The 24,234-nt window shown below is 42.3% G+C and overlaps 1 protein-coding gene across 7 annotated transcripts in view; it reads left to right on the top strand.

The window, feature by feature from the left end:
- Positions 1 to 1,820: 1,820 nt before the first annotated feature.
- STAT4 (signal transducer and activator of transcription 4) overlaps positions 1,821 to 24,234 on the top strand; it is a 62,239-nt gene continuing 39,825 nt past the window's right edge. For all 7 annotated transcript variants that reach the window (XR_012154337.2, XM_073306206.2, XM_073306211.2 and 4 more), the window contains exons 1-3: positions 1,821 to 1,982; positions 8,444 to 8,572; positions 9,475 to 9,619. Coding sequence is in view for 6 of the 7 variants with exons in the window: in XM_073306206.2 (XP_073162307.2) it covers positions 8,445 to 8,572; positions 9,475 to 9,619 (273 nt within the window). In the remaining variant the exon portion in view is untranslated. The remainder of the gene's footprint in view (positions 1,983 to 8,443; positions 8,573 to 9,474; positions 9,620 to 24,234) is intronic.

Genomic DNA, 24,234 nt, shown 5'->3' with positions numbered 1-24,234 from the left:
TGGGTCTGTGTTCACCTATGCAAATTGGTGAGGATTTTTATCAAGCCTTCCCCAGGAAAGGAGGTGTAGGGCTTGGGGGGGAAGATGTCTCCAAGTGGGCTCTTTCCCTGTTCTCTGTTTAACATGCTTGGTGGTGGCAGCATAGGGTTCAAGAACAAGGCAAAGTTTGTACCTTGAGGAAGTTTTTAACCTAAGCTGGTAAGAATAAGCTTAGGAGGTCTTTCATGCAGGTCCCCACATCTCTACCCTAGAGTTCAGAGTGGGGAAGGAACGTTGACAGGGCAGCATTCCAGCTGCTTTGCACTGCCTCAGGCCTAGGATCCTGATTCGTCACTGCCTTGATCTTTGTCTAACTCTAGTCATTTCCACACAAGGGCAAAATTGATGTAAAATGTTATTCTGATTTGGTAGCATTTTATATCCATGTTGGACAGGTGTAAACAAACCTTGCCACATGTGATGTTGGAGAATCAGACCAAAATTCTTCTCAACATATAACTTTTAGATATCAGAGCATTGTGCTAGCAGTGGGACTGCTGACTGAAGAGCCACTCTTTTCCATCCAGAGCTTATTCAGAAAAAAAAATTATTTGAGATACTTCTGTATTGCACCCACTCCCCTAAGTTCTGACTGTTCATACGTCTGACCTTAAAACTGTCCACTCCTTAAATTGTGCCCTCTTTCCAAACAAAATATTTAGTAGCACATCTAGGGCAATATCAGAAAACACAATGACAATCACTGCCTCTAAAGTTCCATACATCAAAAATTGACATTTTCACAGCTCCAGCACTATCTGCTGCACAGCTTCTTCACAAGTGTTCCTGGCCTTTTAAACTCGTATTAACCATGTATTTACTTTACGAAAGTTGGACAAAACATTGTGAAAACTTAAGACATTGGCTGCTCAACCTCTGGGCTGGCAAAAACTATACCGACTCACTGAAAAGCAAGAGAATCTTAGCAGGACATATGGTCACTCTATACACTAGTAAGAGGATAAGCATATTACAGGTTTCGGAGGGCTCTACTCAGCAGTAACAGGGCTATAAGAAAGCCTGTCAACATTTTTTGTTTCTCTGATGAAAACTGGCCCACTCGCTCCAAACCAAACTTGTCACAAATAACTGTCAACAGCTTAATTTTCCACTTTTGGAAAATACATATAGAAACTGGATTCAGGATTGTTAGCAAGCATTTTTGGCACACAAAGTTGTTAATGACAATCTAACATGATTTTGATAAAGGTATTTTAAAATGTCACAGAGACTCTGGCAAAAAAGGGAAAACTAGTCCATTTTGAACCCTGCAACACATAAGGTTGAAAAAAAATGTAAAGAGAAAATAATACCGTAATAAGAAATAAGAAAAATAAGAAATAAGAAAATAAGAAAAATAAGAAATAAGAAAAATATAGCTCGGAGAATAATGTTCCGTTGCCAACATCATGCTCAAAGCTTCATCAGTGGGAACACTGGGGGCAAGGCGATGCTTGGCCAAATCACCCCTTGCTGGGGCCAACAGCTGCAGTAGGTAGATCGGTAGGAAAGCAGGACTCCAAAATCCACCTCAGGAGTGGGGAGTGGGGAGTGAGGAGTGGGGTGGGAACAGCAGCACTGAAACCCTCGGGTCACGCAGTGGCCTGGAGCCTGGCCAGCCCCCGCCCCGCCCCTTGGGGATGGTTCGCCCAGTGCAATTCCAGCCCCCAGCCCATGCTCGGTTCGCCACTGCGCAGGGTCTCGTCTCCTCGGGGGACACGCCGGGCGCGGGCTGCGGCGTCCCTAGTGGCGGGGTGGGGTCTCCGGGGCGGGACGGGGACGGGGACCGGGACCGGGACTCCCCGCTGACGCACAGGAAAGCCGGGAGGCAGCGCGCAGAATAAAGCGCGCGGCAGGCGGGGGCCGGCAGCCAGCCGCCCGGCGGAGCTCAGCCTGCGCGCCTCGCCACCCGCGGAGCCTGCCTGGGGGCGCCCCTCGGACAGGCAAGTGGGAGGAGAGCGGAGAGCGGCGGGCACCGGGGGAGGGGCGCGAGGGCAGCCGGGCTCCAGGCTCTGCTGGGGCTCCGCTCTGGCTTCCCCGGGCAGCCCTGGCCCCGCGCGAGCTGCCGGCCTGGCCCAGGTGGGGCCCCGCACGGAGAGCGGGGCGGGCGCAGGAGCTGCGGCTCTGGGCGCCCGTCGAGCTGCCGCTGCAGGGGTCGCAGCAGCTGGCGCCGGGTGGGTGGGTGGTTGGGTCTCCCAGCAAAAGCGGGGACAGGCGGCCCCCGGGGGGAGCTTGGCCTTCAGGGGAGCCAGCGGGCCTCCAGGCAAGGCCAGCGGCTGCCTCGGGCAGGGCCCCCCGCGGCTCGGCGCCCGCTCGCAGCGCTCCCTGGAGTGGGGGCGGGTGAGGCCACCCATCTTGAAGCACGTGCCCCGGGGGCTGCGGCGCGAAGGGCTGCGTGCAGCTCAGCCCCGGCCGCTAGCTCTGCCCCCGCGGCCGGCAGCTCCAGGGCCGAACCGGGGGGGGGCAGCGAGCCCCACAACCGCGGGCGTGGAAGGGCAAGTTTCTTGAGTGGGCACCTGCAGAGAAGAGCTGACGGAACGGAGGAGCGAGGCCAGCCGAGGAAACAGGGGACAGAGACTAGCTCGTTGGCCCCCTTCGCCTCCCCCCCCCTACGCATAGCCCTGATTCCTCAGGGCTCTGCAGAGCAGCTTTGAAGGCGGTTCCTTGCCATTGTGCCCCGTTAAAGATGGGCCTGGGCCTGGGCCTGGGCGAGGGGGTGGGGGGGAGCCTTCCCCAGGTAAGCTCTGCGGTTAGAAGTTCAGAAAGAAGTCATTTTCAGGAAGCGTATTCTGAAACCCAAAATTTGCACGGAAACCCTGCTAGAGCATAGTGCGAAGACAGCCTTAAGAGATCATCTTCTTTTACCAGAAGGGTACAGGCCATTTGTGTTTTGAAAACAAATTAATCTAACTCCTGAAAGAAACCGAATAGAAGTAGATGCTATGGCACTGTTTTATAAGATTCCCACTTATGCACAATAATGGCCCTCTTAACGGCACAGAGCTTTGAGAATTAAACAGATACATTTAGACATAGGTCGTGGAACTAGGGGTGCTACTGCACCCCCCTGGCTTGAAGTCATTTCAGTGTTTACAGTTTGGTTCAATGGCTCTCAGCACCCCTACTATACAAATTGTTCCAGCACCCCTGCATTTACCTTCCATTTGTGAATTTGATAGTTTCAGAAGATACACATTTTGAAGCCCTGATGCTTTCCTAACATACCATTGAATTTAACTGTCCTAGAATGTATTTATAAGTTATAGAAACAGATCATCCAAACTGTATAGCACACACACTATTTTGACACCATAAATGAAATATGAAAGTTACATTGCAGCATTAAGAAATAGTCTGTTGCATTACATTGCAATATCAGCTCTGTGTACTGCACTAGATGCTTTAGAATAAGAATCTAAACTAAACTATGTATGTTTTCAGTTTTTTTAACTTTAATTTTTCCTGGAAAAAGGAAAGTACTTTTGGTATGAATTTGAATAAAGTCTGTGCTTCACGTTGTCTTACAGTTTGTTTCACCACAAGAGAAAAGTAAATACATTTGCCATGTTCATGCCCTGTGACTAAAAGCGAAATGGAAAGCCTGCCACAATGTGTATTGTTTGTGTTTGAGCTGGATATGCTTTAAAAAAAAAAAGTCTCCCATTTACAAAACAGGCCCCAATCGTACAAAGGGTCATGCAGGCAAGTGACTGTGAGCATAAAAGAAACCTTAAAGTTTACACTACAGACAAAATCCTGTAGTCCTTACTTAGGGCCTTATTAGGTGTTCCTAGCACATCCAAAACTCCAGGATTCTCAAAAGCCATTTAATTCTATTAAAGTTTTGCACTCAAAACTCCTACTGAAGTGTGTCTAAGGCCAGAAGGGACCCTTGTGATCATCTAGTCCAGGGGTGGCCAATGTGTGGCTCTTCAGAAGTTAATATGCGGTTCCTTGTATAGGCACCAACTCCAGGGCTGGAGCTACAGTCGCTAACTTTCCAATGTGCCGGGGGGGGGGGGGGGTGCTCACTGCTCAACCCCTGGCTCTGCCACAGGCCCTGTCCCCACTCCACCCCTTCCCGCCCCCTCCCCTGAGCTTGCTATGCCCTCGCTCCTCCCCCTCCAGAGCCTCCTGCATGCCAAGAAACAGCTGAGCGGGAGGTGCAGGGAGAGAGAGAGAGGTGCTGTTCAGCAGAGCTGCCTGTGGGCAGGAGGCTCTGGAAGCCAGGGGAGAGGGTGTGGTGTTGGGGAACTGATGCGGGGGGCTGCTGACTTATTACTGTGGCTCTTTGGCAGTGTACGTTGGTAAATTCTGGCTCCTTTTCAGGCTCACTTTGGCCACTCCTGCTCTAGTCTGAGCTCCTCTATAGCTCAGGCCACAGAAGTTGCACAAGATGGATGGATTGTGTGTGTGAGAAAAATCACCAGTCTTTATATATGCAAAAGACACAGTCATCAGTATGGAAGGAACACATGCATTTCCCTCTTCATATACATCATTGATCAGTTATGCAAACTGTGTAAAGTTATCAATACAGCTGCAGAAAGGGAATGAAATGCTTTCATACCCAATTACCAGAAAACAAAAGTAAATAGTTGGTAACATTTTCTCTTCCACTAAATAGAAGAAATGTAAAAAGGAGGCGGCTTGAAAGTGATGTTGCAGGGAGTTTTTATAAATTGTAATAATGTAATCCTGGAGAAATGAATGCTGAATAAGATCTGCATATCATTATCAATGCATAAATATTCACAAGCTTCTTTTTGGAGAGAATTGCCATATATTCATAACAATATCTGGAGGGGGGATAAATCAGTAATTATATAAAGACCTCAAGATTTGGCTGTTAATCAGTTTTTAAACTTAGGTGCTCTTATTGACTTAATGTACAGCACTCAGTAACACATATCACAAGACTAAGTTATGCAGTACTTATTACGGAAAGACTCTCATTGACCTCCCTTAATGTTGCCTGATTAAGGCCACAGGACTCAGTTATACCCATAAAGTACTTCAGCTTCTTCAGGGTTTTCCTTTGGGTCAATGAAAACTAAAAATGGAAGTTCATAATGTTTTAGTGTTTGGTTTGAGATTCTTATTCAAAAAACTATTATTTTCCCTTTAATTAAAAATTTTAAGCATCTATGAAGTTATTTTTAATTCATTTGGAGGACATGGAACCATTTCATTTCAATGAGACAGAACACTTTTGACTTTGTAGTTTTGATGAATGTAGACATTAACATTAATATTTTAGTATCACAATTATATTAAATACCCTAAATGATGTTACCTTATCTAAACAAAGTAAACTGTTCAGTCTTGAGAATTAACATTTTGGGATTTGGATTCTATGGAAAATTGATTTTTCAGATTCAGAACTAGAGTTGTTTTTTGTTTGTTTTTAAAACATCAGGATTTTCTACAGAATGGAAATTCTGCTTTATGAATAACGCATCACAACAAAATGGGACAACAAATTGAAATATCAACAAGTCACCCAAAAATAAAGTTCTACAAAATTGTTATATTTTCAATCAAAACAAAATGCTTTTTTTTTTAAAAGTTAGCTAGACAAGGTGGGTGGGGTAATAGCTTTTATTGGACCAACTTCTGTTGGGGGGAGGGGGGGGGTCTTTTGAGCTACCCAGAGCTCTTCCTCAGGTCTGGGAAAGGTACTCGGTGCAGTTTAGACACCCATGCCTGGGCTATGCCAGTGGAGTTGGACTCTCAGTGCTTGAGCTAAGGGGCTGTTTAGTTTTAATGTTTGGGCTCAGGCTGAAGTCTAAACTGCAATTAAACAGCCCCTTAACCCAAGCCTCTGAGCTAAAGTCACCTGGCACAGGTGCACCACAGGTGTTTAATTGCAATGTAGACATATCTAGAGTGTAACAGCTAAATACAAGGTCAAAGAGATGCAATGTGCTAACTACTAATGCTAAACTAAGGGGCCATTCTAGGTGAAGTGGCCCATTAACACCCTGTAGTCATAGGACAAAAAAAGGGGGTTAGAAGGTTACAGATTGTTGTAATAATGAAGACACTGAATATATGGCTTAAGACCATGTTTGACATTATGAAACAACTCAAAATAAAATGCTTCATTTTGAATTTTCACATTGAAAAACTGTTAATCTATATTTGTCTCAAAAGACTGACAGTTCCATAGTCTTTTTTCTCTCAAAACCACTTCAACAAGCTGTAATTTTTGTGTAGCACCTAGCACAATGGGGCCCTGTAAGCAGTTCCACTCACCACAGTACCATCCCCAACATCCAGGATGGCGTATTGGAGGGATTGTCACCTCTAGAACCTCCCTGCTCCTCCCCTCTTTGGCCCTGTGCCTGACCAATGGTACAGAAAGCCCAAAACAGCAACTCACACAAACAAAAGGGTCTTTCACACTGCTTGGGCTCATCTTTAGCCCACCCTCCAGACTCAGCTCCCTATCCCTTGTGGGTTACCTTTAAGTCACTCTGGCTCCTTTCCTAGAATCCCCTTTCAAATTCATTCCCTCTTCCACCCCCTATTTAAGGACCTACAAGAACCCAACCTACTCCCTGTGATTCATCTTCCAAACTGAGTTTTCTCAGCCCTTTTGTGAGGCTCAGGTGTCTCATACTGTCACCTGACCACAATTAGCCCTACCCCGTCTAGCTAAGATGGGGCTAATTACAGCACAGGGTTGGCTGCCCGAGGCCTCCTGGCCCTAAAAAGAGAAACCCACCCTGTTACAGTCAATCAAGCAGAGATTGGGGCTTTTAGGTAATATCATCAAATAATAATAGTAATAATAATAATAAAGGCGTTACAGGCCATTGTAGCAACATTTTTGTTGTTTGGGTGTTTTCCCCTTATCTGTTTTACTCTGAAATATGCAAAATATCTGCAGCATTGATTGGTAATAACTTTTTACAACATAAAAATGTAAATTAAAAAAATAAATATGGTCTAAATTCTCAGGTTTCAGAGTAGCAGCCATGTTAGTCTGTATTCGTAAAAAGAAAAGGAGTACTTGTGGCACCTTAGAGACTAACAAATTTATTTGAGCATAAGTTTTCGTGAGCTACAGCTCACTTCGTCGGCTCACTCTCTACCTCTTTTGTACCACTGAGACCATGCTAGGGATACTGAGCTGATATAGCTTGCTCCTTTGTCACTCCCTCTTTGCAGCCCCCAGCATAGGAAGTATGTCAGGGGTGGGGAGGAATGGAGAGGGTTTGGCAGGAGCACTGGCTGGAACATGATTCCAACAGGTGCTCTTTAGAGCAGCCTCTGAGCTACTCTAATGTGTGCTCAGGATTAAGGCAGAGAATCAGGAAGGTATAACCAGCTTCCTGATGGCCACCCCTCCCACTCTAGTCTGCCCAGGAGAAGTTGGATGCAGCATGAGAATCTGGCCCAATATTTACAACCTTGAAAGATTGTTGCAATCCCACACTCAAGTTACTGAAGTTAATGTTGGTTTTGCCTGAGTATGGAGTGACGATGCAGGTCTAATGTCTGTCCCTTATCCCCATGCAAGCTCATCACATGGTGGCCTATTCCTTGTATCTGCCTTTCTTCCCAGTACTAAGTTTACCAAAAACATACAACTACAATCTTAAGCAACCCCAAGGTACAATCCTTCTAGGTGAGATAGATATAGAGGTGCTTAGTCTAGATATGAATTTCAGAGTGGGGCAGTAGATGCCCTGATCATGCCTACATTTTCATCTCTTTTATTTCTTATGTGGCCTTCCCACTCCTGGGTTTGGACCCAAAGTGCACACAGGTTTATTGCAGTTAAAGATGTACTAGAGCAATAACTCAATGTGCTAGGGCAGGATATTGCACCTCAATAGAGAAGAGGATGGAGTTCTAGAACCAGCTGAAGTTGATGAAATACAATGATAAGTGGAATATAAAATCAGAGTAGTGTGAATTAATCAAACCAACAAGGGCACCTTCCTGCCAGCTTACTGGTCTTGTAAGTGATGATATCTGGCTTTGTAAACTACTTTTCTGAAAAGGGAAATACTGTTAAAAGAAAAGTCACTGTTCTGCCTGATATTTTTATGATCTACTTTTATGAGTCTTTCACACAGCAACCAGGGAGAGAAAATCATTTACAATAAAAAGGAAAAGGTGGTGTGAAACCACAGAAATCCGCAGGGTACCCAGATCAGTCTTACACCTGAAACTACTGTTTACTCTTTTTTTTTTTAACTGAATAATTCACTGTTTCAGGTGGACAGTGTACCTTTGAAAGCAGAAAAAATGAAGGGTAGGAGGACTATAAAATTGTATGACAAAGGATGAACATATGCTGAAAACAAATGATACACATGCCATGGAGTGCTTGTGTAGTATCAAAGATTATACATTAAATATTAAACCAATTTCACCATTTCTTTTATAGTATGTCTCAGTGGAGTCAAGTCCAGCAGTTGGAAATAAAGTTTTTGGAGCAGGTAGACCAGTTCTATGATGATAACTTTCCCATGGAAGTCCGACATCTACTAGCACAGTGGATAGAAAGCCAAGATTGGTAGGATTAAATGTTCTTCTATCTACTAAGGTTTGATTTGTGGAAACTTTATGGTTTATTCAGGCAGATTTCTAGCATGTTTGCTTGTGAACTGTGAAGGAACATGCTTTGCAAGAAAAGTGTACCTTTAGTTATGTATTAAAGGCCATCTTATTCACATAGCATGTTGCCCTTTATTTATCTGAGAGATTCAGAGGGAAACATTAAAAGTGCCAATGTTTTCACGACATTAATTTACCAATTACAGATTTCCATTGCATATATTTTACTTGTCGAGGCAGATTTATAATAAAAACACTAATTAGTGTTTAGGGATCTCTTTCTTGCTTTGATTTTTAATAAATCAAATACCACATTTTTATTTAAAAATAATTCTTTAAAGAAGTAAGCTGAATGAAATTTTCTTTATCACACATTTATTGAAATATGGCTTCATCTATCTTTAATGAAGAGAAACAATATTAAAGCTTAATATAATCAGATAATACATAGTCATTCGAGCTGTCCTATAACTTTTAAACCTCAAATTTCTCTCTTTCAACCTCAAATTTCAGGTGTGATTGAATAGATTTTTGTTTGGACTCATCTCTATTCAAAATATTTTATTTGTTTTTAGAATATTAACATTACAGTTTTTTGCATGAAAAAATGTCAGTTAGTTTTAGGTTTGTTTTTTTTGTTTGTTTGTATTTTGTAGTGTGAAACGGTTTCATCTACTCTTTTCTCCAGACTGCATGCAAGAAGCAAACTATCTTTTAAAAAAGTCTTTACTTGTTTCCTTTAATTCTGAATTTTTCACCAAGATGCAGATTATAACTTACTTAGCAAATAACTTGACATATATCATGACATTTTTGTTCATTCACATGCATATTTCATGTTAAGAATTTTGTGTTGCATAGGGAGGTCGCTTCCAACAATGAACCAATGGCAACAATCCTCTTACAGAACTTGTTAATACAATTGGATGAACAGTTAGACCGTGTTTCTCAAGAAAAGAACCTCCTGTTGATACACAACCTGAAAAGAATCAGGAAACTTCTTCAGGTAAGATTATTACCTCAGATTGCCCTTAAATAAATGTGTACCTTCTTTCTGGTTTCTAAGGCAAAATCCAACTACCACTGAAGTCAGTTCAGTTCTGTTTATGTTCTTAAACTGTGCTCATCACTGTAGTATCTAAGCAACTATGGGAAGATCAGACCCTACTATCTCCAGGCAAAATTAAGTTGACACTTATGGTCAAATTCTGTTCTCAGTTACACTTATGGAGTAACACATATGATTTCAGTGGAGATTGCACAAGTGTAACAGCAGAAACTGGAACCAAGGGGCTTGATATGCAGACAGATCTCAGTTTTTGCAAGTGAAGTTTTTCAACCTTGTCTAATTATAGGTGCGATGTTAGTAAAATGACTAATTACCTGATCTGTAGGCACAAAAGTAGATATTTAACTACGAATAGTTGTGTACACATACTCCTGGGGGAATTCTGCGCCAAAAAATTGAAAATTCTGCACATAATATTTTAAAATTCTGCAAAATTCTGCAAATGTTATTTGTCTAAATAACACTATATAATCATGCCAGTTTCAATTATTTTGGTCATTGATTTCAAAATACCTGTCAGCAAGTATGTCTATAGCAATACAGACACACACAAAAATTCCCCTAGAGTAGAGAATTAAAGAAACCCATATGACAACCCAGTTTCTGTTTCTCTGCCCCCCCACAGCCCAGATACCCTCCCCCGAAGCCCAGAGCCCAGCCGTGGTCCCCCCAGCCCAGACATCCTCCCCTCCCAGAGCCCATCTGTTGCCCCCCCAGCCCAGATACCCATCCCCCTCTCTCCCAGAGCCCAGATGTTCCCCCAGCCCAGACACCCTCCCCGTCCCTTCCAGAGCCCAATCATGGCCTCCCCAGCCAGATACCCGTCCCCCTCACCCACAGAGCCCAGCCGTGGCCTCCCCAGCCCAGACACCCGTCCCTCTAATGCCCAGGGTTCCAGAAGGAGAAACAGCCTGGTGCTGGGTCCCAGCCAGGCTTGTGTGGAGTTTCCTGCATGCCACCGTCTCGTTCCTTCAGGGCATGCAGGAAGCTGCAGCTGCTGGGAACCCTCTACTCTCCTCCCCAGCGCTAACCTGCAGTGTCTTCTATGTACGAGTTGGGCTCGGCCAGGTCCAGCAGCCCCTAGTGGCGGCCAACAGCACTGCAGCCCATTTCTCTCGGGGAAAGGAAATTATGTGCAAAAACCATTAATTGCTGCAAAATTCTGCATTGCGCAGTGGCACAGAATTCCCCCAGGAGTAGTATACAATTCATTGCAGACACAAAAATGCAGGCACAGTTATTTACAGGTGAAAAACTGCAGCCAGCACTGGATATGAGGCTCTATAGCTGTGGTTTTAAACTTTTTTCATTTGCAGACCCCTAAAAAAATTCAAAGGGAGGTGCGGACCCCTTTGGTTGTCTTTGACATAATCTGCAGACCACAGGTTGAAAGCCACAGCTCTATAGCATATAGACCTTCAGTTTGATGCAGATTGAAGGTTGTCTTTTGACAAGCTTAAAGGTTTTTCCATCAAGCTTTTGCACATAGTGATATTTTCTTTTATTGGTTGACGTTAGTAAAACACAGTCTAATAAATGTTTGTTTATGGTAAGAATTCTGGGAAAACGATAGCATTTAGTTAATGATTTACTTCCTGTTATAATTGTGCCTTCTGCACAAAGCAGATACATATCTCCGTTTTATGAAAGGTTTCTTTCCCTTCTTTGATGGTGGCATGTTTCCTACTTGGACTGCAATGACTGTTATAGTTCTTGCAAAGGGTTATCTTTATTATATGTACTGCAATGGAAAATCTTAACATGACACTGCCAATCATTTTGTTCCCTTTATTCATTTATTGGTGATGGCCTCAGAAACTTGACAATATTTCCATTCCTACCAGTTTTTCCTCTTGCATTATTGAAACACTAATTTTTCTTATGTGATTTTCATGCAACTTGAAATTAAGGTCACTTTTCATTTCCTTCCTTGTTTGTATATCAACATCATCCATAATTTCAAAACAGTTAAAACAACAAGTTTATTAACTGCTTCTGCAGGACAAGCAGAGAGGCCCAGCGTATTTGTTTTTGTCCTAGGACACACAGCCATAGTGTGGTGGAAGTATTGCTGCATCACCCTACCAGAGGCATTCTCTCTGCAGGATCATACGTACAGAAAGAATGCCTCCAATGGCATTGAGATGAACAGTCCTGACCATCTTTTGAAGGCTGAACAGATACGCATTTTACACAGTCACCCGCACCAGATGCTTGAGTATAGGGATTTCTCTGTATTTTTATTCAGACTTTGTTTTGTTGTTTGGTTTCGCTCTTTAAATGTCCCCCTCTTCCCTTTGCTACGTATTTGACAAAAAGAGTATTATCAAATGCTAGAAACGCAACCAGCTCTAAACAAATGTGCACTCTAGATAACCTATAGAATATAGGACAGATTGAGAGGAGCACTCAGGTCTTCAATGTACTTTTGTATACATGTATGTGTATGTTTAGATAATAGCCGTGTGTGTGTGTGTGTAGAAGAAAGAACAAATGTCCTTAGGTCCTGACACACCTGCTGGGACAGATACTGTGCTGTGCTTCTTAGGAGCTGCAATGCCATAGATGCGTACTAGTAGGCAGAGGCAAAGGTGGCTGTGAGCCATCTTTTGTGCCACCTGGATTCTGATCTGGCCAGGTTCTGAAGTGGTAACCGGAATATATGAGAACAATCCCAGGAGTCTTGTGTTCCTCTTCTGGGTTGTATTCTCCCCCAGCCTCTTGTGGCTTCACTGCAGTCTCTGCATGCTACTAGAACCGCATGTAGGGGCCAGAGCAGGAGGTAGGGCCCAGAGTCTGCCTTTTCCTGCCCCACAGACCTAAGCAGATAAAGACTGCATAGAGGCTGGCAACCACTGCTCAGCCCACTCCATGGCTGGCTTTCTCAAAAGAAATGCAACACAAGTGGGGGCATATACTGAATAGTTCTCTGTATCCCTATGCAGGATTGGGTATTAAGATCCCAGTCCTGCAAGCTGCTCCAGGCAGAAAGGTCCTTGTATGGAGCTCCATTGACTTCAGGAGCTTGGGGTCTAAAGGTTTACAGATTTTCTCAACAAGTCACTGTTCTGCCTATTAAAAGTGATATCAGTCCTGACCTTTGTGGTAAAATATTTCCATCTGAGAAAAAGAGCAATAGTTCTCTCTATTAGTAGCAGTGCTGGCCTTTCTCAGTTGTATCACGACAGCAAAGAACTGACTTTTTTAGATAACAAGTGACTGGTATGTTTTCAGAATAGAAATGTCAACCATCAGACATCTAATAGCACTTTCACTATTAGATCTTTTTCCTGATTTTTCTTTTCCGACCTTTAATAGTAAAACCCGCAGTCTAGCCTGATTTCCACAATAACTGCTACTGGCAGGGGCAGAGCGGATTTTTTGAAATGTTCCGTACTGTAGATAAAGCAAATAGCTTGTGGTGCTTTTAAAAAAAATAAATAAGCTGTAACAAACACATATTTCATTTAAAGTACTACATGTCTGGCCTTGAAATTGGTATAATATAATTTCTGCTTACGTCTTTAACCTAAATAAGTGCTACATGGCAGAATTCCAAAGGTCCAGATGTATTGATACAGATCCTGGATCTTCAGTTGTCAAAACTAATCCCACTCAGTTTAGTTCTCTTGGGCAGGTAGAAAAACCACAACCAGCACCCTCATTGTTCTCATTTTATTATTTGTCAAGCGCTGAAAATGTACTGAAAGCTGTACAGGACACCCAATACAAGATAAGCCCTACTCCAAAGATATTAAAGTATACAAATCGCATGTGGGAGAGCAAATTTGGCATCTTTTCTCAAACCTATTTGTGCTCTAGGCTGGGCCTAGATCCTTGGTTGTGCCAGAGTTCTGCTTAGCACGCCTGAAGAAGGGTGGCAGGGCACTTCCCTGATCCCTGGCACAAGTAAGAACATACACAGCACCCCTTTAACTTATACCAACTTGCAACAGCCCCCTACAGCTGTTATTCCAGCAATCCCTTCTGGTGTTGCAGCACACGCTGGCTGTGCCACCTCCTGTCCCAACACACCACCAGTGCCAGGGGAAAACAGGTGATTGGGAGGATGGGGTATAGAAGTAGGGAGACTTTCTATTGGCTTAAATGGGAGATGGGTTGGACTCTTAATGCGAGAGGAAAAATATATTTGTAATTCATCTTCTACTTTTTGGTGTCTGTGTGAACAGTGTTAGTCTATTTATCTCTGAAGGTTATAGCCCACCTGACTTACTCTTGGCTCTCTAGTGCAACATTTCTTTGAAATTTCTCAGTTCACTCCTCTTCCTTCCCCTCTACACCACACACACGAAGCTACCCAACCTCAACCCATGATCTGAAAGTGTAGCTTATATATTATTTTAAGCACAGTTCTGTTATAACTTTAAAGAACACTTTGTCAAGCTTGACAGATCTGGAAGCTATAATTTGTCTTCAAGTACAAAGGCTGAAGCAGTCTGCCTGTAGTATTCACCACTATGTTCCTGAGTAGAGTTAATTGGAAAAAGGACTAGTGGCACCGAAGTTGCAATGAAAAACAAAAAATGTTATGGGATTTTTTTCCTCCCTGTTCTCCTACTAGATCTACTCCTGAGTAACCTCTACAGCAGACTTTGCTCACTGGTTAATGTAGTGGGTGTCCAGCATGCATCTCACTTGTATACCAAAACATTCATCTGCTCTGTTTTTTGGAATGGGCAGTATGCTATTGAAATTTACAAAACTCCTGCTCGGATCATTCAGCAAATAGGAGTCTTACACATACATTTCAATATGCATTTCTATCAACAAATGAAACATACATACCCAAGAGCCAAGACACAGCTGTGAAAGGCATCCCCAACCCCCAGGACCATACAGGAGAACCTGTTCACAGAGACTCAGAGGGAAGAGAGCAGAGCAATCCACTGCATTTACCAATCTGGTATTGAAGCGCCCTATCTACTAGAGATGCTATTTTCCAATGACGCTTAAAACACATTTTGATATATCTTTAATTATCACAAGTTATAATGTCATTCGGGTGAACCAGCCTTTACAAAGGGACACAACACACACATTATCAGTGCCTTGCACAACCATTTTCTAGGTGGCAATGGAATATTTGGAGTCGGGATTGTTTGGTTGCTGTAATGATCTTGGGGTTCATTAAATAACAAACCAGTGAATGAGACAGGAATAAAACTTGAGTAAAACAAACTGGAAAGTGTCTCTGATGAACAGCTGCACGCAGCCATACAGAGTTCCCAACCCCCACTGTCAGGGCACATCTCTAAATTCCTTTGACATAATATTGTCCCTGATGAGGGAGCATCTCTAAATTATAATCTTCTACAAACCTATCTCTACAGTTATGTTCCTGGCTCTGGAGGGGAGTTGTGTCTAATGGTTACAGATATCTCAGCCAAACACATAGGTCTGGCACATTTAGTGGCTATCAATGCGACTGCGTCTCCCATACTCGACACAGATTTCTATTCACAGCTCTTCCTGCAGTGTCTTTGTGCAGCTTCTCAGTTGTCCAATCATTAAATAGGTGGGAGATGCCTGCCTCCTAAGTTAGAGGTATGAGACCTTGCTCAGTAATAAAAGTTGTGAAGTGCACTGAATTATTAAAACCAGTTAGTAGAAGAGCTGACGCTAGACCTCATGGTCTCCTTCGAGCCCAGCCCTCCTTCCCTGGCCAAAGCAATGCTGCTGCTGCATCCAATCTGGACCTCAGGTTTTGAGTATGCTCAGTGCAGATGGCAGGAAAGCGGAGTGGGGGAACATGCTCAATTTCGCTGGATGGCGAGTGGGGCTGGAGGAGGCACAGTGCAGATGGAACATTCAGAGATTGCAAACCTTTAACAAGCGCTGCTGAGAAAGCGTAAATAATTATTTTCAGACCTGATGGATTTTCATGGAAACAGCAAAAGACATCTGTGTACCTTTAGGACAGTTCGCACCTTCAATCAAACTTCAAGTTCCTGCTCTAAACCATGAAGATATTAGACTTCAAAGAAACAGCTGAAAAAGCATTTCATTTATTATTTATTTCAAGTTAAATACTAAAAACAATTCCTATGCAAGGCTCTAGGCACCCTAATCTTGTAACATTAGCAAAACTACCAATTTTTAATTAACTTCATTCTCAGAAATAGCCAATTTAGCAGAAAGTATTAAAATAAAAAAAAAAAAAAGCAGCTTGAGGCAGAGAGCAAGTACGGGAAACTTATGTCTGAATGGTTAAAATCTGGCCAAGTTACAAGCCACTGAAAACTGTGTGATAATGGAAAGTGCTGGTCAAACTTAAAGTTGCTACCAGCTCCTTCGTAATACATGTGTCTATTGTTTACTCCTCTATCCACTCCTTGGCTGAAATACCATTTATAGGTATTAATCTGATATAAATCAGTCTATAAATTGCTTGAGGATTTCTCTACATGACTGGCACGATGTACGTCAAAGTTTTAGGCTAAAACACTGGACATTGTTTATTTTGGTTTTGTTTTTTATTTCTGTATTCGGTAAATTAGATTCAAGAAAATGAAAGCTGTAGAGATGAGGTTAACCTGTCATTGCTATGATCTTGGGTGGACGCTATTACAGCAGGTTTACTTATGAAAGGTCTTATTTTCCTTATATCTGTCCATAGAACTCCTATTCACATGAATAGGAGTACTATGAACCGATGAAGTGGAGGAAGGGGGAAAAAAAATAGAAGTATACAGCTACAGTACTTGCTCATGCTTAAAGAAATCAGGTGGACGGAAGCAAACCAGATTAGTCACAAATACAATTTTTGTTGTTGCTATGACAACAGTGTGATGGTGAGGTGTTGAGCCTAGACGTAAGTAACCAGATAAAATGAGAAGACTGTAGGTAGGAGAAGAGTCTGCTATCATTTCTAAGAGTTAGTTCCAAGATGAAACACAGCAGACATAACCTTAGACCGTGACCAATTATATTTTGTTTTTAAACATATTTTGAAATGGCTTAGGTAGGATTTTTATAAAATGAGAATCAAAGGCAAAATGAGTCACATTCCTTTTATCCTTCAACTTTAAACTCGCAACATATTTTCAAATATATTATTTCCCCTCCCCATAATGTGTGGGTGAATTTGGTGCACAAGAAAATGAACAGAGACTGACACATTATATGGTAGGTTTACGATATACACAAATGAAGAATAGGCAGAAATCATTCCTACTTGTAACTGAAGCCAAACTTTACCCTCTGATATTGAGATACCTGCTCCTTAATTAGAACAGTTTGCTTTTGGCATTTAAAAACACGGGGTCACATTAGGTCATTGATTCTTAAGCAAATCTTACCATTGAAATCACTGGAGGAACTCTGCTTAAGTCAGTGGCACAGTGTAACCCACAAAAAAAAAAAAGATATTTAGTGGGGAAGTGAAGGACGTGCAGTTATAACATAACATCTCAAGAAGTTGAAGACAAATGGGAAGGAGAGCTCCTCCACCTATTTAGCATTCAAGCTTTGGGTTATTGTGTAGCAGTTCATACTATTGGACAAAATCTGGATTTCCCACCTAATGCAAAACTCTGATTGAATGTAAAGGAAGTATATGCACTAGCCAACTGGGGCAGGGTGAGGGGGGCGGGGAGAGTAGGGAATGGGAGCTTTTCCTGAGTAAGGATCTAAGTGTGCAGGGCTGGCCCTAACCCAAATGGCGACCCAGGTGAGGTGCATCTTTGACACCCACCCATTTGTTAACCTTTCAAATATTTTATTTTTTATTGCAATTGTAGCCCATTTCTTGACTTTGATCCACGATTTGCATGCATGATTTATCCCTGTCATAAGACAATAAATTTGCATGCTATGATCTGTAACTCTGTATTTATTCATGCCATATGTAAGCAAATAAACATATCCTTTTCTCTGCGCTTATAGAAACTTTAATTTGAAGAATAACTGAAATGTACTAACATCAAGCAATTGAACTGTGCACCAACATTGCGTGGACCAGTATTAAACAGTGTTGCAGTAGGTGATAGTCTTAGAATGTCAACCCTAGTCCTTTAGTTCAGGAGGTTGTTTTTCCTCGCTTTTGCCCTCGTGAACTGAAGCACAGCATCAGAGAGATCAAAAGACTGGTCAATGGCATTTTCAAGTGCCATCATCAATCAAAGATATGTTTTAATGATCCTGAGCTTTAAAAAAAACAAAAAAAACTGTGCTCACCACTCTTGACTGTGACCAGTAGCATGAGCAGAATCCTCAAAGCTATCCACACATTAAGAAAAATGCCTGTCTGCTGTGCCTCATGAATGAATTGGAAAACTTGGAGTGGAGAGTATGCTTCCCATGTTGCAAAATGTGATGGATGTTGTCCAGTTTGGCAGAGGTCTTTATCATTGATGTCTGAACATTCTCCAGGTGTCGGCATCCGGTAAAGGTCCGTACAATTGTTCAAGAGTGTTTTCCTGTCCGCTGGCAGCTTACTAAGGTCATGCAAAAAGCCCAGGTCTTTTTGTGGTGCTTCATTTTTCTAAACCCTTCTATGATGGACATTCAAACAGTATCAACGAATGAACAAAACAATTCCCTTTTGAATTTTTCTTCTGAGCTTCCCGTCACCTCATCTCTGCCCTCATAACTAAACTGTCTCTTCTTGCAATGAATATGAGTTTCCTTGAAGACAGGCTTAACACTGGAGCTTTTTGCTATTTCTTTGGCAGCAGTGAGGCATATTCAAATCTGTTGTCTCTGTAGGCCACAACAAAATCAAGGAAGCTTTTCATCAAAGTAGTCGCAGTCGCGATGTCCATCGACTGAGTTTGTTGTAATGCCTTGCTTACAACGTTTACTTGGAACAGGATATCATGCCAAACCACAATTGATACCAGAAGTCAGTGATCTGGTTTGCCAGGCTTTGTCCTCATTTCTGATTCCAGCCACAGCTTTACTCAGCTGCGCCAGTTCCATCAGGGCATCATAAACCTCAGTCACTTGGTACCTCACTGGCCTTATGCTGTCAGTGCAGCTCTCCCAGTAAGTGTCACTTAGAGGCTTCATGGTCAGATTTGTAACATTGTACATGAGGATCTTATACCTGATAGTTAATGCTGAAAACATATCCTTTGCAGTACTCCAAAGAAAGATATGGAATCTAAAGATGATGATGCTGCATTTGACACAACCAGTTTGAGGGAATGGCAGCCACAAGGCACAAAGAAAGCTCTTGGATTCAGCACAAGGATCCTTGCCTGGACGCCACTGTTTCTTCCCTTCATATTTGCACCATTGTTGTAGCCTTGGCCACAGCAATCCTGAAGCTTTATTTTATTCTCATTCAAAACATTCATAAGCAGTTTTGTCAGGCCTTTTCCAGTAGAGTCATCCACAGAGCGGAAACAGATAAAGTGTACCTTTACTTGGATATAGCCATCCTTGTCATCAGCGTATCTTACTGTAAATGACAACTTTTCACTGTGATTAATATTAGGACTGCAGTCCATTATTATGGCGTAATAATCAATATGTATCAAGCACCTTCCTTGCCATAAGGTCAATCAATTTGTTTCCAACTGTTTTGCTGCAGTAATGATCCATAGCTTCTTTATGAACTACTTGACTCACACATAACATGGTCGTATTTCCCAAGGAGCTCTACCAAATCGAGAAAATTACTGTTATGTTAAATGAACAACTTATCTGATGATCCCTGGAAGGCCAAATTATTCTTTGCAAGGAAGAAGGTAATTGAGATCAGATGCTTGAGCACGTTCCTCCAACGCTGGGTGACTTTTCATGTTACTTCAGAGCATCAGCTAAGTTATGCCAATAATTGTACCTGGAAAGTGCAAGCAATGATTTGGCATTCTTGTCAAATATTTTGCAACAAAACCAGGGCACTTTGTCAGTTGATTTTGAGAAAACTAGCCAATGCCAATTCAGTTTCTCACCATTCTCGAGCCCTTTTTCAGAGTGTGACTTTGAGCAGTGTTGCTTCTGCTCATTTACTGGAAACGTCACATCCTTGATTTTGCTTGGCCCGTTCAAAATTGTACGATCAATATCAGCAGAGTTTAGGATCACCAGCCATAAAGCAGGATCTGGTATATCGATATGTGGTGTCAGTTTTTCTCACTGCCATTTCTGTCATCATGCAAGGCTGATTCTTCTTTATAGTTTCTCTCTTTTTCATGTAAACCAGATTTTTCTTTGTCATTACTCTCCTTTTCATGTGAGCCACATTCTTTTTTATCACCAGTCGCCTTTACGCTGCCAGGAAAACTGGATGATTCTCCATCACTTGCCTCACATTTCCATTCCTTACCATCGGGTAAATCTGCTAATTCCGTAGTAATAGGACTTCTATCATTTACGCTTTGCTCAATTTCTTCTGCACTGGGACAATCGTTACTGCCGAAAGCCCGATCTATGTTGTTCTGATTCAGATATTTTCCCATCAGATTTGCCCCTGGCTGCAAACTAGATTGCAACTGAGGCACTCAGCTTTGAGCCTCTGCTTTGGAGGGCTCATATCTCTTAGGGGTAGGTAGGCTTTTGTGTGTGTTGGTCAAAATTTTTTAATTTTGTTTTATATATTTACTTTTGGTTGGTAGGGGTTAGGGAAAGAAACAGGTGTCAATGTTGCAAGTATCATTCTTATGTGGAAAGACTTGATATAGAATTGCTGCACTGTAACTTTTCTCCTCAACCACAACGTCGCTTTCTCATGGGTTTATGATGTGGGCTAAGTTAAACCTAAGTGTCGGCCAAATCCTGCCTTTCGTTGCCCAGTTGCACTAGAAGGAGAAAAGGGCTTAGGGAGCCTCTTCTCCACTCTCCAGTCCCCTTTAGCAGCTGGGAAGGAATCTAACTTGATGCTCTAGGGAAGGAGAATGGCTAATGTGCCAGCTGTGTAATCTTAGTCCCAAGGGAGCATGGTCTCTCAAGGGAACATTGTCAAAACCCCTCTTCCCTGCCAAACTGGTTAGTGCAGATTGTTCATCTGCAGTATGTGCTAAATCTCACATTTTTCCTTTGCAGCCTCCCATCTTGGGCCCTATCCTAGCAGGATGACTCGGGTAATGAGCAGCCAACGTCCCACCTTTCACCTCCAGCATGACTCCTATGAGTCTAGATGTCTTCTAAATGTCTAGCCCTTTGCTAATATAGTTGTTTTTAAGGATGTCCCATCTTTGTATGGCTAAACTATTTCTTTTTAGACTTTGCTTTTTTGCACATAAATTGTTTTTTGATCAGATAGTACCTGTGAGAGTGATGAATGCAATAATACTGGTGATCAGATTGAACCTTCTAGGTGCTACTGTAATGCAAATAATAAATAATAATAACTCTGCTTTACATGCACAGTAAGTCATTTGACAGTTTGTCACTGATATTATATCAGTGTTTCACGCATATGACAATATCAGTCCCTACCTGTAAATAACCACCCTCCCACCAACAATTAGTCTGTGGCGGGGGGGTGAGAGAGAGACTAAATTTCTTATTTCAAAATGGTTACAGAAGTCACTTCCCCAGTAAGAAAAAATGTGACAGATGTTTCCTAAAATTGTTTTGTTTCACAGCAACAAAGGAAAGTGACAAAAACAGCGTATGCTGTGAAATAGGAGATTCCAACTGGCATTTTAACAAATATTTCTAACAAACACGGTACTGAGAAGCAGCTGCAGAGGATGGAAACAATAGCCATTGAAGTGTGAGCTGCAGTTTCCTGTTAAAGATTATAACAGGGTGAGAATGGAACATATAAAGAAATACTCAGAACAAGATAGAGTGTTGTCTTTTAATGCCCACTTTAGTGCCATATTGCCTCACTTGAAATATCATTCCTTTTATACAATATATTTATTTTAATGCTCAGTGTTAAAATGTTACCTTTGATGCCCAAGAGCAGAATTTTTTTAAAATCTTTTCATGTAGATTTAGTACTCATGAACAATACCAGATTAACAACCCAGCAGACTGAATTCCACTATTTATCCACAAGCCAGATGCCGGTCAAGACGGAGGTGTGAAAACTTCCCCTTACTGCAACTCAATCCTAATGCTGACATCAGCAGTGTGAATTAATACCAGTGGGGGCTCTTATCTCTGTAAAGTGAATGGAGGTCAAATAAGCCATTAGCTGCTAAAAACTTTTGGTTGCTAGTGACCTGTGCTAGATTTGATCCTGTGACCTATGAAGGACAAGCTCTAGATCTCATTACCGAGCACCCCTTGGGCCTACCATCATCCTTTCTCTGTCTCCTTCAGTCCCCTGTGTGAGAATTTGGCCTACAACAATGCATTAAATCCGAGTGGGTAAATAACAAATAGGAAAGGTATATTTAATGTGTTCTGCTGTATAAGACTGATTAACTATTAGTTTTCATGATTAACATCCTGCTCCAATGGGTAACATACTTTAACCACCAGCACGCCCCACTAAAAATCTTGGCCTGGAGAAGGCATAATCCCATGACTTTTGCATTATAGACCATTCTAGCCAACTGAGCTAGCCAGCCTGCCACCAGTACATTAGCTAGGGTGGGGGATTTTCTTTATTTAATTGATTCCCCCACCCAAAATAAGGAACTGGGAAAAAAAAAGGCAGAAGAACAAAAAGGTAGTACATTGGAAAAGGGAGGGGAAGGAAAGAAGGGAGGCAGAGAGGAGAAAGGAGCTGGACATTTGTTTCTGTTCCCTAGGAATTAATCAAAGGTATCTAAAAAGTCACACAAAAGCTTTTCAAGTTTATCTAAGGTCCCTGTTCTCTGAAATGTTACCCGCTTGTTAGCTACCAGGACAGTCCAGTTGCTGTGCTAAACTTCTGTCCCTCAAGGCAGTCCACTTTTCTATCTAAGCAATATGAGTCATTTAGCTAGAAGCACTGCTCAAGACAACCAAGCTTTCCATGAGCGTTTCCAAGATGATGGGATAGATCTCAAAACACACTTCTGAGAATTAACGTTAAAGAAGGTAACCATTATCATATTAATCCTCCTGCCTGCTTCTAGCCAAAAGGCTTGTATCCTGGGACAGTCCCAACCTATGTGAGCCATTGAGGCTCTGGGATACCCACATCACCAAAAGCAATCTGTTTTGGAAAGGCCCATGCATTGTAACCTATGCAGGGACCAGTGTGAATGAAACAGTTTTCGTTGGGTCAGCCTTAACCGTAGATCAGTAGTAGAGTTTTTAATGTTTTGCAAGGTGCTTCCCTCTTAGCTAGGGTTTAAGGATAGACACAAATCTTTGTTCCACCAGAAGGAGGAAGCTGGACAGGCAGGTGCTCTGTGACTGGGGGGCCTATTTCCAGTCTGTTATCCAAACACACCTCCAGGCGGAGTTCATCTGGGCAGTATCCACTGACTCCCTAGACACCTTTGAGGAGCAGTGGGTGCTATCAGGGGATCTCTACTCATTGCCCCCCCCCCACCGGATCCCTGATTTTTCAACCTTTGACCTCATTTCCATTCCTGTTTCTTTTGTTGTCCACAGTAATCAGCTGTAGCCTGGGCTTAGAAGTTCCTCCCCCTTAAGTAAGGGGGCGGACCTTCAGTTATGGACAGGGTTAGGCTGGTTTGTCCCAGTGCTTCAGACAGTACAAATCTTTGTTCCAGTCCCAGTGCAGGCAATCTAAACTAGGGAGGGTCTTTGCAGCCAGGGAGTACTAAAAAGCTACAGCTGGTTGGGTGAAACTGTGGAGCTTTCTGGTGGTGGGGAATTTTTAAAGAGAACTGTTCTAATTCAGACAAGATGTAAGAATGGAAATTGTGTTACTAGAGTGGAAACGCATATTCTATTGGCAGGCCAATTCCTAATTATTGCTTGTTTAACTCAACGCTAACACTTCGTGTACATGTTTACTGGTGTTTATAGGACTTACAAATGTAAATTGGCTCATAGATGGGAGCGAGAAACTCTTATAGTCTGTGCTCAGTCCTGATCTACTGGGGCCTGACGGTGAAGTTCTGAAGCAAGTATCATCTTGGGAGGTTGTTACTAATGCTCTAGTATAGAATGACTGTAGGAGAAAAATAAATCGGTCAATCCTCTTCCTTTGCCACCATCTCCCCCCCATCGCAATGAGGTTATGGGTTTGACTAACCTTTGCTGTATAATGCATTGTGAAAGTAGAAGTGTATATTTAATTTTCTACCTTAAATAGGCTTGCTCTTCAGCATCCTCGCATTGAATGACCCATAATAACCAAAGACTCCAATCGGGATATGAGGCAGAAATTGGTCTCACACAGATTTTAAGTAATCACAGAAGATTCTTTCAAAGTTAAATTATTTGTATAATCAAAATAGAATACACATCCTGGTTAATGTCAGTAACTGTGTGAAATTACAAAATGACTTGAAGTCAGTCTGACATGCAATTTACCAGAATGTGTTCTCTCTCACCAAATAGCATTGATCAACAAATATTACTGGTAAATTAGGGAAAACACTTTGATATCACAAATGGAGTGGAAAGGAAAGTTCATCTCCTGCAAATTCCAGTGGGCCCCAGATCTCTTCTGCTGTGTGGGGATGCTTAGTAGCAAATTCTATACATTTCATTGCATTAAATTT

The sequence above is a fragment of the Lepidochelys kempii genome, chromosome 11 (assembly GCF_965140285.1).
Source record: "Lepidochelys kempii isolate rLepKem1 chromosome 11, rLepKem1.hap1, whole genome shotgun sequence".
NCBI lineage: Eukaryota > Metazoa > Chordata > Testudines > Cheloniidae > Lepidochelys > Lepidochelys kempii.
The sequence above is the reverse complement of the archived record's forward strand: the minus strand, read 5'-3'. Positions and strand labels throughout refer to the sequence as shown.